The 17,843-nt window shown below is 41.7% G+C and overlaps 1 protein-coding gene across 2 annotated transcripts in view; it reads left to right on the top strand.

Moving 5' to 3' along the window:
- Positions 1 to 12,372, top strand: part of zmiz2 (zinc finger, MIZ-type containing 2) — a 117,595-nt gene extending 105,223 nt beyond the window's left edge. For both annotated transcript variants that reach the window (XM_034191755.1, XM_034191754.1), the window contains exons 18-20: positions 8,100 to 8,221; positions 11,318 to 11,527; positions 12,227 to 12,372. In XM_034191755.1, coding sequence (XP_034047646.1) covers positions 8,100 to 8,221; positions 11,318 to 11,527; positions 12,227 to 12,334 — 440 coding nt within the window. In that variant the 3' untranslated portion in view covers positions 12,335 to 12,372. The remainder of the gene's footprint in view (positions 1 to 8,099; positions 8,222 to 11,317; positions 11,528 to 12,226) is intronic.
- The last annotated feature ends 5,471 nt before the right edge of the window (positions 12,373 to 17,843 follow it).

Below are 17,843 nucleotides of genomic sequence, written 5' to 3' on the forward strand. Positions count from 1 at the left end.
ACTTTGATTCATTCGAATTTAATTGAATAAAATGTAATTAATATGGATGTCATGCTATTGGTGCACCATCTTTTTTTCTGTAGGACAAATGAAAATGCTTAATACTGAAGCTTTTGCAGTCATTCATATTCTTTTGAGTGTTCTTTGTCTAGATTCCCAACAAATCTTTGTCTAATGTATTTTCTAGCCCCCATACCTTCCTCAGCTGTGATTAGTCATAACTGGTTGTCACCAATTTATCCCTACCAACCACACTGGGTTGGGGGATACAGAATCATGCTGTGTGTGTGCGTACATCCCTAAGTTATAGCGTTTAAAGAAGAGTGTGATTGACACCACTTCACGCTCTTTGGACTCTGCATTGTTGAACCATGTCGACAACCTCTAAAGTATCCAAAAAGTATTCAGTGTCTACATTTTATCTTACAGCCTTATTTCCAAAATGTATGAAATTCATTTTCTCCCTCAAAATTTCACACACAATAACCCATAATGACAATGTGACAATATTTGTTGTTGTTGTGTTTTGTTTTGTTTTTTTAGATTTTTGCAAACTTATTAAAAAACAAACAAAACAAAAAAAACTAAGAAATCACATGTACATACGTTTTCACAGTCTTTGCTATGAAGCTCTAAATTCAGCTCAGGTGCCTCCTGTTTCCACTGATCATCCTTGAGATGTTTCTACAGCTTAACTGAAGTCCACCTGGGGTCAATTCATTTGAATGGACCTGATTTAGAAAGACACACACCTGTCTACATATAAGGTCCCACAGCTGACAGTCAGAGCACAAACCAAGCATGAAGTTAAAGGAATTGTCTGTAGACCTCTGAGACAGGATTGTCTGGAGGCACAACTCTGGAGAAGGGAACAGAAACATTTCTGCTGCTTTGAAGGTCCCAGTGAGCACAGTGGCCTCCATCATCTGTAAATGGAATAAGTTCAGATCCACTAGGACTCTTCCTAGAGCTGGACGCTCATCTGAACTGAGTCGTCGCGGGCCTTACGTCCCTGACCTTAGTCACTCTGGCAGAGCTCCAGCATTCCTCTGTGGAGAGAGGAGAACCTTCTAGAAGGACAACCATCTCTGCAGCAATCCACCAATCAGGCCTGTATGGTAGAGTGGCCAGACGAAAGCCACTCCTTAGTAAAAGATACATGGCAGCCCACCTGGAGTTTGTCAAAAGGCACCTGAAGGACTCTCAGACCATGAGAAACCAAGTTCTCTGGTCTGATGATACAAAACATGACTGAACATCTCTGGAGAGATCTGAAAATGTCTGTGCACCGACACTCCCCATCCAATCTGATGGAGCTTGAGAGGTGCTGCAAAGAGGAACGGACCAAACTGCCCAAAGATAGGTGCAACAAGCTTGTGACATCATATTCAAGAAGGCTGTAATTGCTGCTAAAGGTCTATCAACAAAGTATTGAGCAAAGTCTGTGAATAGTTATGGACATGTGATTTCTTAGTTTTTATCTTTAATGTTTTTGATATATATATATATATATATATATATATATATATATATATATATACATACACACTCATATATAATATATTACAGTAGTGTTCAGAATAATAGTAGTGCTATGTGACTAAAAAGATTAATCCAGGTTTTGAGTATATTTCTTATTGTTACATGGGAAACAAGGTACCAGTAGATTCAGTAGATTCTCACAAATCCAACAAGACCAAACATTCATGATATGCACACTCTTAAGGCTATGAAATTGGGCTATTAGTAAAAAAAAAAAGTAGAAAAGGGGGTGTTCACAATAATAGTAGTGTGGCATTCAGTCAGTGAGTTTGTCAGTTTTGTGGAACAAACAGGTGTGAATCAGGTGTCCCCTATTTAAGGATGAAGCCAGCACCTGCTGAACATGCTTTTCTCTTTGAAAGCCTGAGGAAAATGGGACGTTCAAGACATTGTTCAGAAGAACAGCGTAGTTTGATTAAAAAGTTGATTGGAGAGAGGAAAAAAAAACAGACGCATGGAAGAAAACAGAAAACAACCATCAAAATGGATAGAAGACTAACAAGAATGGCAAAGGCTCACCCATTGATCAGCTCCAGGATGATCAAAGACAGTCTGGAGTTACCTGTAAGTGCTGTGACAGTTAGAAGACGCCTGTGTGAAGCTAATTTATTTGCAAGAATCCCCCGCAAAGTCCCTCTGTTAAATAAAAGACATGTGCAGAAGAGGTTACAATTTGCCAAAGAACACATCAATCAATCAATCAATCAATTTTTTTATATAGCGCCAAATCACAACAAACAGTTGCCCCAAGGTGCTTTATATTGTAAGGCAAGGCCATACAATAATTATGTAAAACCCCAACGGTCAAAACGACCCCCTGTGAGCAAGCACTTGGCTACAGTGGGAAGGAAAAACTCCCTTTTAACAGGAAGAAACCTCCAGCAGAACCAGGCTCAGGGAGGGGCAGTCTTCTGCTGGGACTGGTTGGGGCTGAGGGAGAGAACCAGGAAAAAGACATGCTGTGGAGGGGAGCAGAGATCAATCACTAATGATTAAATGCAGAGTGGTGCATACAGAGCAAAAAGAGAAAGAAACACTCAGTGCATCATGGGAACCCCCCAGCAGTCTACGTCTATAGCAGCATAACTAAGGGATGGTTCAGGGTCACCTGATCCAGCCCTAACTATAAGCTTTAGCAAAAAGGAAAGTTTTAAGCCTAATCTTAAAAGTAGAGAGGGTGTCTGTCTCCCTGATCTGAATTGGGAGCTGGTTCCACAGGAGAGGAGCCTGAAAGCTGAAGGCTCTGCCTCCCATTCTACTCTTACAAACCCTAGGAACTACAAGTAAGCCTGCAGTCTGAGAGCGAAGCGCTCTATTGGGGTGATATGGTACTACGAGGTCCCTAAGATAAGATGGGACCTGATTATTCAAAACCTTATAAGTAAGAAGAAGAATTTTAAATTCTATTCTAGAATTAACAGGAAGCCAATGAAGAGAGGCCAATATGGGTGAGATATGCTCTCCCCTTCTAGTCCCCGTCAGTACTCTAGCTGCAGCATTTTGAATTAACTGAAGGCTTTTTAGGGAACTTTTAGGACAACCTGATAATAATGAATTACAATAGTCCAGCCTAGAGGAAATAAATGCATGAATTAGTTTTTCAGCATCACTCTGAGACAAGACCTTTCTGATTTTAGAGATATTGCATAAATGCAAAAAGGCAGTCCTACATATTTGTTTAATATGCACTTTGAATGACATATCCTGATCAAAAATGACTCCAAGATTTCTCACAGTATTACTAGAGGTCAGGGTAATGCCATCCAGAGTAAGGATCTGGTTAGACACCATGTTTCTAAGATTTGTGGGGCCAAGTACAATAACTTCAGTTTTATCTGAGTTTAAAAGCAGGAAATTAGAGGTCATCCATGTCTTTATGTCTGTAAGACAATCCTGCAGTTTAGCTAATTGGTGTGTGTCCTCTGGCTTCATGGATAGATAAAGCTGGGTATCATCTGCATAACAATGAAAATTTAAGCAATACCGTCTAATAATACTGCCTAAGGGAAGCATGTATAAAGTGAATAAAATTGGTCCTAGCACAGAACCTTGTGGAACTCCATAATTAACTTTAGTCTGTGAAGAAGATTCCCCATTTACATGAACAAATTGTAATCTATTAGACAAATATGATTCAAACCACCGCAGCGCAGTGCCTTTAATACCTATGGCATGCTCTAATCTCTGTAATAAAATTTTATGGTCAACAGTATCAAAAGCAGCACTGAGGTCTAACAGAACAAGCACAGAGATGAGTCCACTGTCCGAGGCCATAAGAAGATCATTTGTAACCTTCACTAATGCTGTTTCTGTACTATGATGAATTCTGAAACCTGACTGAAACTCTTCAAATAGACCATTCCTCTGCAGATGATCAGTTAGCTGTTTTACAACTACCCTTTCAAGAATTTTTGAGAGAAAACTCAAATCAACTGGCCTAAAGAGAAATGGAGGAATATTTTGTGGACTGATGAGAGTAAAATTGTTCTTTTTGGGTCCAAGGGCCGCAGACAGTTTGAGAGGACCCCCAAACTCTGAATTCAAGCCACAGTTCACAGTGAAGACAGTGAAGCATGGTGGTGCAAGCATCATGATGTGGGCATGTTTCTCCTACTATGGTGTTGGGCCTATATATCGCATACCAGGTATCATGGATCAGTTTGGATATGTCAAAATACTTGAAGAGGTCATATTGCCTTATGCTGAAGAGGACATGCCCTTGAAATGGGTGTTTCAACAAGACAATGACCCCAAGCACACTAGTAAACAAGCAAAATCTTGGTTCCAAACCAAAAAAATTAATGCCTCGCAGATGTGAAGAAATCATGAAAAACTGTGGTTATACAACTAAATACTAGTTTAGTGATTCACAGGATTGATAAAAAAAAGCAGTTTGAAGATGATAGTTTTGAGTTTGTAGCGTCAACAGCAGATGCTATTATTGTGAACACCCCCTTTTCTACTTTTTTTTTTACTAATAGCCCAATTTCATAGCCTTAAGAGTGTGTATATCATGAATGCTTGGTCTTGTTGGATTTGTGAGAATCTACTGAATCTACTGGTACCTTGTTTCCCATGTAACAATAAGAAATATACTCAAAACCTGGATTAATCGTTTTAGTCACATAGCACTACTATTATTCTGAACACTACTGTGTGTGTGTGTGTGTGTGTGTGTGTGTGTGTGTGTGTGTGTGTGTGTATGTATGTATATATGTATATACACACGAGGTGTATTAGATAAGAAACCGACACTTTTATTTATTTATTTTTTTTTAACTATATGGATTTGAATGACGTGCGATTACACCAATCATGCTTGAACCCTCGTGCGCATACGTGAGTTTTTTCACGCATGTCGGTGACGTCATTTCCCTGTGGGCAGGCCTTGAGTGAGATGTGGTCCCGCCCTCTCGGCTGAATTCCTTTGTTTCACACGCTGCTCGAGACGGCTCGCGTTGCTTTATCAACATTTTTCTGGACCTGTGAGGAATATCCGAGTGGACACTATTCGAGAAATTTAGCTGGTTTTCGGTGAAAAGTTTAACGGCTGATGAGAGATTATGGGGTGTTTCTGTCGCTGTAAGGACTTCCCACGGAGCGGGATGTCACGCAGCGCTTCCAGGCGCCGTCGTCGGCCTGTTTCGACCTGAAAACATCCTAATTTAAGGCTCTGTTGACCCAGGACGTCGTGAGAGAACAGAGAAGATTCAGAAGAGGCCGGCATGAGGACTTTATGCGGACATTCCACTGTTTAAGGACATTTTGTAATGAAAGACGTGCGCGCAAATTGGCCGAGTCGTTTCCGTGACGACTCGGCGAATCTGTGTGCGCCACGACAGGAAAAACACCTCCGTGTTGAAAACCATTTGTAAAATTCAGGCGGCTTTTGATGGCTTTCAACAAGTGAGTAACTGAGAAATTGTTTAACAGCTTGGGCATGTTCCAACTTGTCCGTTAAGGTTTCCAACGGAGGTGTTTTTCCTGTCGCGACCCCACGCGGTCAGGTCCGGCCCGACATGCGACTCTGCCCGCACATTCTTTCATTACAAAATGTCCGTTAACAATGGAATGTCCGAATAAACTCCTCATGCCGACTTCTTCTGAAAGTTCTCTGTTCTCTGACGACTTACTGGGTGAACAGAGCCTGAAATGTGGAAGTTTTCAACTTGAAACGGCGAGACGCTGCCGCCTCGAAGCGCAGATCACCGTCAGGCGCCATGGGCCGTCCTTACGGCGACACTACCAGACCAAAATCTCTCATCAGCCGTTAAAATTTTTACCGAAAACCAGCTGAATTTATCGAATGGTGTCCACTCAGTTGTGCCTTACAGTTTTTGAACAAATTTTGATCAAACAAAGCAGCAGTCTCTGAGCCATTCCTAAACAATGAAAAAAATCGACGAGAGGGTGGGCGACTCCTCACTCAAAGACTACCCACAGGCGAATGATGTAACCGACAGGCGTGAAAAAACTCTCGCATGCCCATGAGGGTTCAAGCATGTCTGATGTAATCACACGTGATTCAAATCCATATGGTTTTTGAAAAAAATAATAAGGTCAGATACTTTTCTAATAGACCTCGTGTACATATATATATATATATATATATATATATATATATATATATATATAATATTCATGTTGTCATTATGGGGTGTTGTGAGTAGAATTTTGAGGTAAAAAAAAAACCGAATTTACTCCATTTTGGAATAAGGCTGTAATGTAACAAATTGTGGAAAAAATGAAGTGCTGTGAAAACTTTGCTTTCTGGATGCTCTGTGTGTATAGTCATTTACTAGGTTTTCTCACCCTATGACCATTTGGGTTGTATAGAGTTATGTGTCTATCCTTTCTGAGATTCTGAGGGTAACTTACACATGAATGCTTCAGTCTCCCTCTGTGGGAGATCCTCAGCCACGAGGTGCCTTGTTTGTCTTGGCTCATTCACTGGTTTTATTCTAACGGGAGTAAAATGTGAACATGCGCCAGTGCTGTAGTCTGACGTGCGCCTCATCTTAAAGTGATCGAACTCTCCTGCAGATATTCACAGATTATAATAAAATGTCAGGAGAATGAATAATGTAACTCTGGATGTTTTTACTTTGCAGTCTGTTGTAGCCGCTGCCAACATCTCTATTGCTAACGCCAAGTTCCCGTCACCTCTGCTTCGTGCAGTAGTTACAAATGCTGCGAGTTGCTCAGACAGAGTGATTTCTGGCCACTTACTGACAAGCTCTCCTGCATGTCTGTGTGCCTGTTTAGCTCTTTGCCTTGTGTCGGGCCGCGAGTCCCCGTCCTGTGTGGAAAGAGATGACTGTGCGTCTGTTTTGGATTAACATTCACGTAAAGCAAATTGTTTTTATTTCTGAAAATGCAGCTGCCTTCAGAGTGGATAAATCTGACACGGTCGACTGCTGCTAGTTCTCGTTCTTTTGCCTGTTGATGGAGCTGATTGGACAGTAGGGTTATGTTTTAAAGTGCAGTTTGACCTACAGGACCTGATCAAACCAGTGCTTCATTCTCATCTGACTGTCTGATAACATGTGAAATGGAAAATAAATCCATTCAAGGTGCACACTATTCATGTAGGAATTACCTCACTCTTGTGGTGAATTTATGAATAAAATTTAATAAACTTTGGATGTTAACTGATCACTGTAGTGTGATGCAGTGAGTTCACAGCGTGCATACTCTTAATTAATGCAGTGGACAAAACTGTTGTGCCTTGTTTTGATGAATGTGGAAAAAATGAAGAATGAAATGGTGAGCCCTGTTAACCTGCACAGGTTGGGGTCCACAAAATCAGACCGTGAGTTATCTGAAACCGCCAGTTAATGAAGTTAACCAAAAAACTTGCCATATTAAAATAGCTTTGACCATTTGAAGCATGAGTCCTTCCTGGATGGTGATGATTTCTTCACCTGGAGGGGGTTCAGAATCTTTTTCTTCCTCCTCCGGCTGCTGCAGGTTGTTGATGAGGCTTCGTCAGTGCAGACGGTGTGTGTGTGTAAATTCTGGGCCGATCTGAACCTGCAGTCACATTGAAAAACTGAATCGTCCACATGGACTCATCGCTGGCCTGCAGCAGCCAGAGGAAGGAGAAATTAACGTCCAGAATCATCTGCACTGACTGTCCCTCCCAAAAAGGGTCAAATCAGAATTGACTTTTACACAATAGTCTAAATTTTCGGGGTCCACAACTTGAAGCCAAATTGTGACTTGCATGTGTGCGAGTTAACGGGGTTCACCTGCACTTAAAGTGGGAAGATATTTAGAGTTCAGAATGAGATTCCAAGTCTGGAAAAAACCCCAAACAAAACCGAGAAGCTCTGACCTACTCTTACACAGATGTGAACACAAAAGAATTTGAAGCAGCAGAACATGCATGAACTAGCAAGCACAATGTCCTTTAAGACTTCCAGTGGACTCCCCTCCCTCGGAGCATCAGCAGCCGGAACATGCGCTGCTCACTATTATGCAACATAAAAGGAATCTGTACTGACCTGTTTATTTGCTGACTGGACATAATATTTGCTTTGTTTTTGGTCTTGCAGCAAGCCAGGGTTACTCTGGCCAAACGGGCTTCACCGACTTCCCCAACACACCTGGCACCCCAACACTAGGAGAGTTTGGTCCATCCGGAGCACTGCCTCCACTCTCCTATCAACCTGAACAGGTTAAACACGCACACATGCGCTCTGCTGTACAACTTTAGATATACTATATGTGTGGTTAAAATACACAAATCATGTCTGCGTTCTGTATCAGTACCATTTCAATGCAGTCATGGCTGGAAGTCACATGTTCCATCAGTGTTGGAAGTGTGTTTTTAGAAATCTGTGTGCCGCTCAAGCAGCCTCACATATTTCCTCATAAAAGAATAGTTGATCATGTAAATGCACTTAGTCTCTACTTTCGTAATACAGATTATGATAAAATCACTTTAGACTTTTCTCTGTTAATATGACAAAATCCATCTAGCATGTGGTTTCAATTTAATTTATTTCATTTATATAGTGTCAAATCACACAAAAGTTGCCTTAAAGCCCCATTTACACACAGACGGTAAGAGCTCCCGGAAGAGTTTTTGGCCGTCTTAAGGATCAGACGCTGTTGTTAATGCCGGCACTAGGGGGCATGGCTTAGTTCCGGCTTTACAGGGAATTGTCGAAAAAAATTATTCAACATGTCGAATAATTCCAGGAGCGCTCCCGGAGAATTCACGTGACGATGGAGACAACGCGAACAACAGCGTTTGATACATTTTAATCACCGTTTCATCCTGCCCCTTCCTGTAGTGCTGCAGTTTACACCGGCGTTGTATCCCTAATCAACGGCGTGTAAAACGGCGATAGAGCCCACATCGGCGTCCTCAAGGGCATTTTAACCGGCGACAGAGGCAGACAAAACAGCAGCGCTAGCGGACAGTACGCTGTTCTAAACGCCACCTCCCGGTTAACGGCATTCCAAACGGTTGATAGGTGGTGGTCAGTATAAAAACGCTAGCGCGCTGCATGCAGGCCTCTCACTCGCGGCCAGCTCCAGATATTTTTGCAGAGAAGCTCCAGTATGCCTCCTAAAATAAAATTGGCAGCGGCAAGGACTTACCAAGAGGTCTGGTTCAGAAGCAGAGGGTAGCCCTGTGGTGGAGACAAGCAACACGTTGAGGAGGGGAAAAGGAAGGAGAATAAAAGGCTGAGTATGATCTCCCTCCCCCTGCAGTGACAGAGGCTTCAGCCTATTATATTCTGGGGGTGGTGCCTATATGTAAAAGTTCCTGGACTAACGCAGGATTTGCCTGGATAAATCCAGCGGTACACAGGGCATTATCGGCGGCAGCAGAACACCGCCGTTCTCACACGCGTCTTAACCTGCGATTGTAAAGGATAGAACTGGGTATTAACCCCCGTTGCCTGACGTGTGCCGGATGCTACAGTGTCAAAATGCTGCTTTATTCGGTGGATTTAGCGGTGTTTTATCCGTGTATTTGCGGCTAGTACGGCGGCCAAAACACCGGCGAAATGCTCCACCCCTTTCCACCACGAAAACAGCCGGAACTACCATAGACAAAAACCGTCTATGAACTAGGCTTTAGGCGCTTCACACAAGTAAGGTCTAACCTCACCAACCCCCAGAGCAAGAACACAGGCGACTGGGAAGAAAAAAACGCCCTCTGATGGTTTGAGGAAGAAACCTCAAGCAGACCAGACTCGGAGGGGCAACCCTCTGCTTAGGACATTCTAACAGTTACTAGGTTTTACAAACAGATAGCAGGAAATCAAAACATGACATAATAACAAAAGAATATGTATTTGATGAGAATTCCATGCAGGCGGTTGGTTATTCCACAGGCAGGGGTCATCCAGTGGTCCTCATGCCGCCAGTGTTCCCGCACCAGTGTGTAGTCTGTCAGTCCTGCATCCTGTCTTCAGTAGCCGTCCCGCTATCCATACCTTAGACACAGAGAAAAGGAGCAGAATCAATAAATAGAAATATTGATATTGATCAATATTGATCAGTAAATATAAAGAAACATTTCAGAATGACTGAGAAAGGCAGCTGCTTATTACCTCATTATGTCACGGTGCTGCAGCTACCAAGTCCATACAAGTCAGTTGTTGAGACTTGTTCTTGTTGTTTACCTACAATGTAGTGAAGTCCGTTTACAGCGGTGCCCGAATGTTTGTGGAAGCTTGAACTATTTCAAATCTTAATTTTGAAATGACATAAAAAAAAAAAAAAAAATCAAATCAACTTTCTCTTTGTAAATTTTTTTTTACAATGATGCCTTTTAAACCCACAGTGAAAACTAATCTCTAAAACATGAAATAAAAATGTAAAAAACCAAATGATGGGTTGCTTAAGTAATGACATCCTTTAGTAAAGCAAAAATAATATTCGCTTTTGCAGCCACTTTTATTCTGTCAAATCAGGAGATGGATACATGTACATTTCCAAGTTGCTGAAAATGTCTTGGACTTTATCAGAAAGTTCTGGGCTTCTGTGGCTGCTTTTTTTTTTCTTTTCTTTTTTAACTCCTGCCCATTTGAAACAGACCTGACATTACGTAATATTCAGAAAAGTTCTGTATCGCCCTCTGCTGAAAGAAAGCAGTACTACATTATTTCCACCTCTTCTGTAAGCTATTGAATTTAAATTGTATCACTTCTGGAGTTGGAAAATGGATCCTCATTCTAAAAATGAAATATCATGAATATTGATCTCCGCCCACGTGCGCATTTCAATTTAAAATTTGTTATATAATTTTTTTTATTTAATATTTAATGACAGTTGGTCTCAAATAACACAACAAAAAAATTTAAATATTGTGAATATTGATCTTCCCACACCACACACGGGGGAAGATCAATATTCACAATATTTAATATTTAATGATACAGATCTTCCCTCACTTCACACATGCGTGTTGTGGTTATTCAGGACTAACTGTCTCATCCTTCTGGCTTACAAGTCCAGTGGAGAGCCTTCAACTGACCCTGAAGTGGAATGTGTCCCCTCACACACACGTACGAAGACGCTGCCACCCGTCTCACACAGCTGTCCAGCCGACCAGAGGGTTTTTTGTTTTAACCGAAAGAAGCGTGTCTTCTGCTGCTGACCCGCTTTGACAAACACCAGAAGGACTGGGCCTTAAAGACTGTAAATTTAAAGTGAAACACAGTAATGAGGACTTGGAGACAAACTGAGGTCCCTCTTGTCTTTCTGTGTCCTGACTTTATTTCATGTGTCTTTTTTGCTCCGTCCCCATCAGACGTCTCACTCTGGACGAATCGAACATTCCCACAGCATGCTTCAGCAGCACAGTTCTGGTGTTCACGGTAACCAGAGTCTCTGTGATGCTGGCAGCCCACCGCCCCAACGGAACTCCAATACCCAGAATTCCCGGCTGCAAAGTGAAGGCTCTTTTGGCCTGGGAGGCCCAGGAGCAGCTGGAGCAGAGGGAGCTGATCACTCATTAGATGTGAGTTGATGTTTGTAGTCAAAGTGACTGTCCTGCTCAGAATTATTCATAACTTATTTACTGAATGTAAACGTTTAGAAATGAGTGCAAGTGAGCCAAATTTAGATAATCATATTTTTTGAATCCCCAAAATGTTGACCTTTTATTTTCATATAGTCAAATAAAAATGCAGACATACAATGTGTATATGTGACCCAGTGATCATGTTTGCAGACATTTAGTCACTATGTTGATACAAGTCTGAAGGTGTTACAGGCTTCTGTGGCTGGGATTGAAGACAGTTTTCTTTAGAAGGTAAATTTCAGCTACACTTTGCTAGAAGGCACATGGGAGACGCAAGCCAAAATTTGACTGTGTACTTTATTTTTATTCAGATCCTTCTCTGTGTCCTTCCACCATGAAGGACACAGAGAAGGATCTGGGGGTCTGTCTGGTGATGCAAAAGACCAAAATTACACAATGTCCAGTTTCTCCAGTTACAGCAGCTGCAGCCTAGAACTCTTTGGACATTTGTCAACAGATATCAGTATGATGCAAAGTTGGTTCATTTGCATTTATTTCTGAACACATTTGAAATGAATCAGTGGCATAAACGTCTTCAGTACCCTCACACAGGTCACTGCTGACACTGAAAGCTAAAAATGCTCCCGTAGATGCTGAGGAGACGTATCCTAAAATTTTCTTTTTGTGGTCATGAAGCTTCTCCCGGAGCTGACCAACCCGGACGAGCTGCTCTCCTACCTGGGCCCGCCCGACCTTCCCAGCAACAGCAGTGATGATCTGCTCTCACTCTTCGAGAACAACTGAGAACCTTCACCCACCGTCACCGGTCATCTTCTAGGCCAGCCTCAGCGTCGCTGTTTGTACGTGCCGGCCGAGGACAGCACCTCCTCTGGTGACAACACGTGTGTGTATAATACAGTGTGTGTGAGTGTTCCTGTCGGCATCGTTTTGTCACTTGTTGATCTTCTGCTGTAGTTTGACACTCGTCCTGTATAACTGATACAGGATGAAGCGCGCAACATACGTGAACACCGAGTCTGAAGAATATGACGTGCACAGACCAGCAAATCCAACTAGGGCACAAATCACAGGCTGAAGGAGTTCTTTTGTAGATTTCAGGATTTTGTTTTGTTCTGTTTTTTTAAGTGGAGGGTAAAATAAGACGGCATGCGTTTTTCAGAATTTTAATGTACGTATCGTAACATTGTGAAATCATGTTAGATAAGGGCAGTTCAACGCCGTCAGACTTTAATTTCTCTGCACTGAGCAGTCAGATGAGTGGTGACGTCATCACATGGTGAAGTAACGAATAAAAGCCGAGTCGCTGGTGTACGACAGTAAAGTACAGCACATCGTTTAAACACCGTGTCTGCTTAAAGCTACAGTGTGTAGAATTTAGGGGCATGTATTGGCAGAGATTGAATATAGCATTCATTATCCATCTGTTCATTAGTGCATATTTAATTAATGCTGTCCTAAAAATATCTGCAGGAGAGCACGCCCCATCACGGGGGCCGCCAAGAAGAGACCTGGCATTTTGTAGCATTGCCAAGAAAGACTGGGAAAAGAAAAAAATAAATCGGTGGCTGCACACAGAGTACTTGTTGCTTGTGCAGGCAACAAAAAAATCCTCTCATTTTTCTGAAATGGAAGATCATAGCACAGTGGCTTAGTGGTTAGCACTGTTGCATGACAGCATGGATCGATTCCCACCTGTGTCCTTTGTGTGTGGAGTTTGCGTGTTCTCCCCGTGTTTGTGTGGGTTTCCTCCCGGGGCTCCGGCTTCCACCTACATCCAAAGACACGCGGCTTAGATGGACTGGAGACTTTAGAACTGTTCATGTCTCCCCTGCCAAAGAGATCTCGATCTGAATGGGACCAACCTGGTTAAATAAAGGTTAAATTAACTTAACGTAAATATACAGTTGAGTTTAAAATGTGAGTAAAGCTCAAAATCATTAAAGTAGTTTTTATTTTCATACAGGCAAATGCTTTTGGATATAAATACTGTACATTCTATTCTAAATCAAAATATGAAGAAAATGTAGCAAATGTATTTCTTTACATAAAGTGAAGATAAAAGAATATTAGGCTGTTGAATAAAATATCAGTGTTTGTCTTTTTCTTTCTGTGACCCTCATTTCACCCGTACAGGTGGAACTTATTGAAGGATTAAGACAGTAAATGTTCTTCCTGCTGGTCGTCGTGTTTTTCTCTCTATCAGAGTCAAATGAGTCGTTCGAGACATTGTTCAGATGAACAGCGTACTTTGGTTAAAAAGTTGACTGGAGAGGAGAAAACATATAAAGAAGTGCAGAAAATGACAGACTGCTCAGATAAAATGATCTGAAATGTTTTAAAATGGCAACAAAGACGTGGAAGAAAACGAAAAACCACCATTCAGATGGATCAAAGAACAGACAGAATGACAAAGATCAGCTCCAGGAGGATCAGAGGAGGTCTGAAGGTACCTGTGAGTCCTGGAACAACTAGAAGACGTCTGTGTGAAGACAAAGGATGGACAAGACGTCCCCACAAAAAACAAACTACAGGTGTTGAAGAGGTTTGACAAAGAACACACTGACTGGACTGAAGAGAAACGGGACAACGTTTGGTGGACTGAGGACAGCAGGATAGTTTTTTCCTCATCAGATGACCCCCAAAAACTGAACTCAAGCCACAGTCCACTGTGAAGACAGTGAAGCCTGGTGGAGCATCATGATGTGGAGAAGTTTCTCAGGTCTACTGATCACAAACCAGGATCAGGGACCAGTTTGAACAGATCAGAACACTTGAAGAAGTCACGAAGAGGAAATGTTTCAACAAGACAACGACCTCAAACACACCAGCAAGTCAGCAGCATCTCGGTTCCAGACCCAGCAGATTACAGTTATGGAGTGGCCAGCCCAATCCCAGGACCTTAATCCAACAGAAAACCTGTGGGGTGACGTCAAAAATACTGTTTCTGAGGCAAAACCAAGAAATCCAGAGGAACTGTGGGCTGTAGTCCAAAGGACCTGGACTGGGAAACAGAAGCTGGTCGACTCCATGAAACACAGATGTGAAGCAGGTCTCAGAAACAGTGTTCATACAACTAAATATGAGTTCAAGCATTTTTCATTTTATACAGGAAATGTTTGAGTTTGTAAAGAAGACAATACAAACACTGATATTTTATTGAACAGCCTAATATTCCTTTTTTCTTCACTTTCTGTAAAGTAACAACAAATTAGATACGTTTGTCTTTGTTTTGATTTGGAATAGAATGTACAGTGTTCACAACCTATGTGCATGTATGGAAACAAAAGATATGAGGAGTTTGAGCTTTACACACTTTTATTGCTGTTATTTTGAACACAACTGTATGTTGTCAGCAGAGAGAAGAGCATCAGTCCCCATGAGCAAAGAAGCAAAAGCAGGAAGGGAAACAAGATCATGACTGTTGACAGCACAATGCAGTCTGCAACCTCACCACTCGGTGGCATTAAATCCTACACACTGTAGCTTTAAGGCTGATGTCTGTATCTGACACTCGCCTTTCAGCACTGTGAAATATATCAAAGTCCATCGTTTCCTGTGTTTTTTGACCCTCTCTGGGGTTCTTCAGGCATACTGTAAATGAGTACAGCTGTCCGTCATGGCATTTTCTGCCATTTAAAAACCTATTTGTATGTTTTTAAATTGTTTGACATGTATAACCCATCATGACATGGGTTCATGTAATGTATAATCAGCTGTTTTCATTAGAGAACGTATGTGTATCAAAGGAATTGTTAATCATGGTAATGTTAATGTTATTAGTTGTTTGCTAATGGTTCATTGTTGGCACTGTATACATACTAAATGTTAGAATGCTATAAATCTGCCATCATTTAAAAAAGGGAAGAAGAAAGCGACAAAACAATGGTCAGCTGATAATGAGTCATGCAGTTAAAGCCAGGTTGAAATCATTCCTAATGAGACTTTTTCAGGCTGACTCTTTTCTACAAATCATTTTGTGACTGTACCGTTTGTGGTCCAACATTGCCCAAAAGGTGGCAACAGTAAATTAATTTGCTGATTGAGCAACACTATAAAGCTATATTTGGAAATTTGACTGTTTACCTGCAAATTTGCAAGACAGTTTGTTTTTTTTAATATGTAAATTATTCTGCCTATTTTGTAAGACATTGTAATAGCCCTTATTTTCTATTTATTTTTTAGTCATAATTGTCATTGTACTTCCAGTTATGTTGTCCCTTTTCCTGAAACAGAATTAAAACCACTTTATTTACTGTGTACTTAAGAGTTTGTTTTAAGGGTTCCGGTGCGGTTTTATCTGTTAAGGTGCATCCGGAAAGTTTTCACAGCACTTCACTTTTTCCAGATTTTATGTTACAGCCTTATTCGAGCAGGGATGGTGGCCAAGTGGTTAATGCGCTTGGTTTCAGTTCAGAAGGTTCTGGGTTCAAATCCCACCCCTGCCACATTTCTCCATGTAATGTGGAGTTGCGTCAGGAAGGGCATCCGGCGTAAAACCTGTGCCAAATCAACATGCAGATCCACCTTGGATTTGCTGTGGCGACCCCGAGTGCAAACAAGGGAGCAGCCGAAGGGACTTACTTTACATGTTACTGCCTTATTCCAAAATGGAGTTCATTTTTTTTTCCCATCAAAATTCTACACACTATAACCCATAATGACAACATGAAAGGTTCTTTTTTTTATTTTTGCAAATTTATTAAAAATAAAAAATTAAGAAACCATTTGTTCATAAGTATTCACAGCCTTTGCTCAATACTTTGTTGATGCACCTTTGGCAGCAATTCCAGCCTCAAGTCTTCTTGAATATGATGTCAGAAGCTTGGTGCACCTATCTTTGGGCAGTTTGGTTCATTCCTCTTTGCAGCACCTCTCAAGCTCCATCAGGTTGGATGTGGCGCGTCGGTGCACAGACATTTTCAGATCTCTCCAGAGATGTTCAGTTGGCTTCAGGTCTGGACTCTGGCTGGGCCACTCAAGGACATTTAAAGAGTTGTCCTGAAGCCACTCCTTTGATATCTTTGCTGTGTGCTTAGGGTTATTGTCCTGCTGAAAGATGAACCGTCACCCCAGTCTGAGGTCCAGAGCGCTCTGGAGCAGGTTTTCATCCAGGATGTCTCTGTACATTGCTGCATTCATCTTTCCCTCAATCCTGACTAGTCTCCCAGTTCCTGCTGCTGAAGAACATCCCCACAGTATGATGCTGCCACCACCATGCTTCACTGTAGGGATGGTGCCTGGTTTCCTCCAAACATGACGCCAAAGAGTTCAATCTTTGTCTCATCAGACCAGAGAATTTTGTTTCTCCTGGTCTGAGAGTCCTTCAGGTGTCTTTTGTCAAACTCCAGGTGAGCTGCCATGTGCCTTTTACTAAGGAGTGGCTTCTGTCTGGCCACTCTACCATACAGGCCTGATTGGTGGATTGCTGCAGCGATTATTGTCCTTCTGGAAGGTTCTTCTCTCTCTACAGAGGAATGCTGGAGCTCTGACAGAGTGACCATCAGGTTCTTGGTCACCTCCCTGACTAAGGTCCTTTTCCCCAGAATGCTCAGTTTAGACGGGCATCCAGCTCTAGGAAGAGTCCTGGTGGATCTGAACTTCTTTCAATTACAGATGATGGAGGCCACTGTGCTCATTGGGACCTTCAAAGCAGCAGAAATGTTTCTGTCCCCTTCCCCAGATTTGTGCCTCCAGACAGTCCTGTCTCAGAGGTCTACAGACAATTCCTTTGACTTCATGCTTGGTTTGTGCTCTGACTGTCAGCTGTGGGACCTTATATGTAGACAGATGTGTGTGTCTTTCTAAATCATGTCCATTCAAATGAATTGACCCCAGGTGGACTCCAGTTAAGCTGTAGAAACATCTCAAGGATGATCAGTGGAAACAGGAGACACCTGAGCTCAATTTAGAGCTTCATGGCAAAGACTGTGAATACTTATGGACGTGTGATTTCTTAGTTTTTATTTTTTAATAAATTTGCAAAAATGTCAAAAAAGAAATTCATGTTGTCATTGAGGTATTGTGTGTAGACTTTAAGAAAAAAAAAATGAATTTCCTCCATTTTTGAATAAGACTAACATAAAATGTGGAAAAAGTGAAGCGCTGTGAATACTTTCCAGATTTACTGTATATTGGTGACTTTGAAATCAAGAGACACACTATGCACTGTGATTGGTTCATTAATATTTTGACATTTACAGTATATTAAAAAGGCCATAATGCTCACTAACGGCATGCTGTCACAGCAGGAACCATTGTTGACCCTCAATGTTTTATGCTAATTTATGAAAAC

This window comes from Thalassophryne amazonica, chromosome 17 (assembly GCF_902500255.1).
Source record: "Thalassophryne amazonica chromosome 17, fThaAma1.1, whole genome shotgun sequence".
NCBI classification, from domain to species: domain Eukaryota; kingdom Metazoa; phylum Chordata; class Actinopteri; order Batrachoidiformes; family Batrachoididae; genus Thalassophryne; species Thalassophryne amazonica.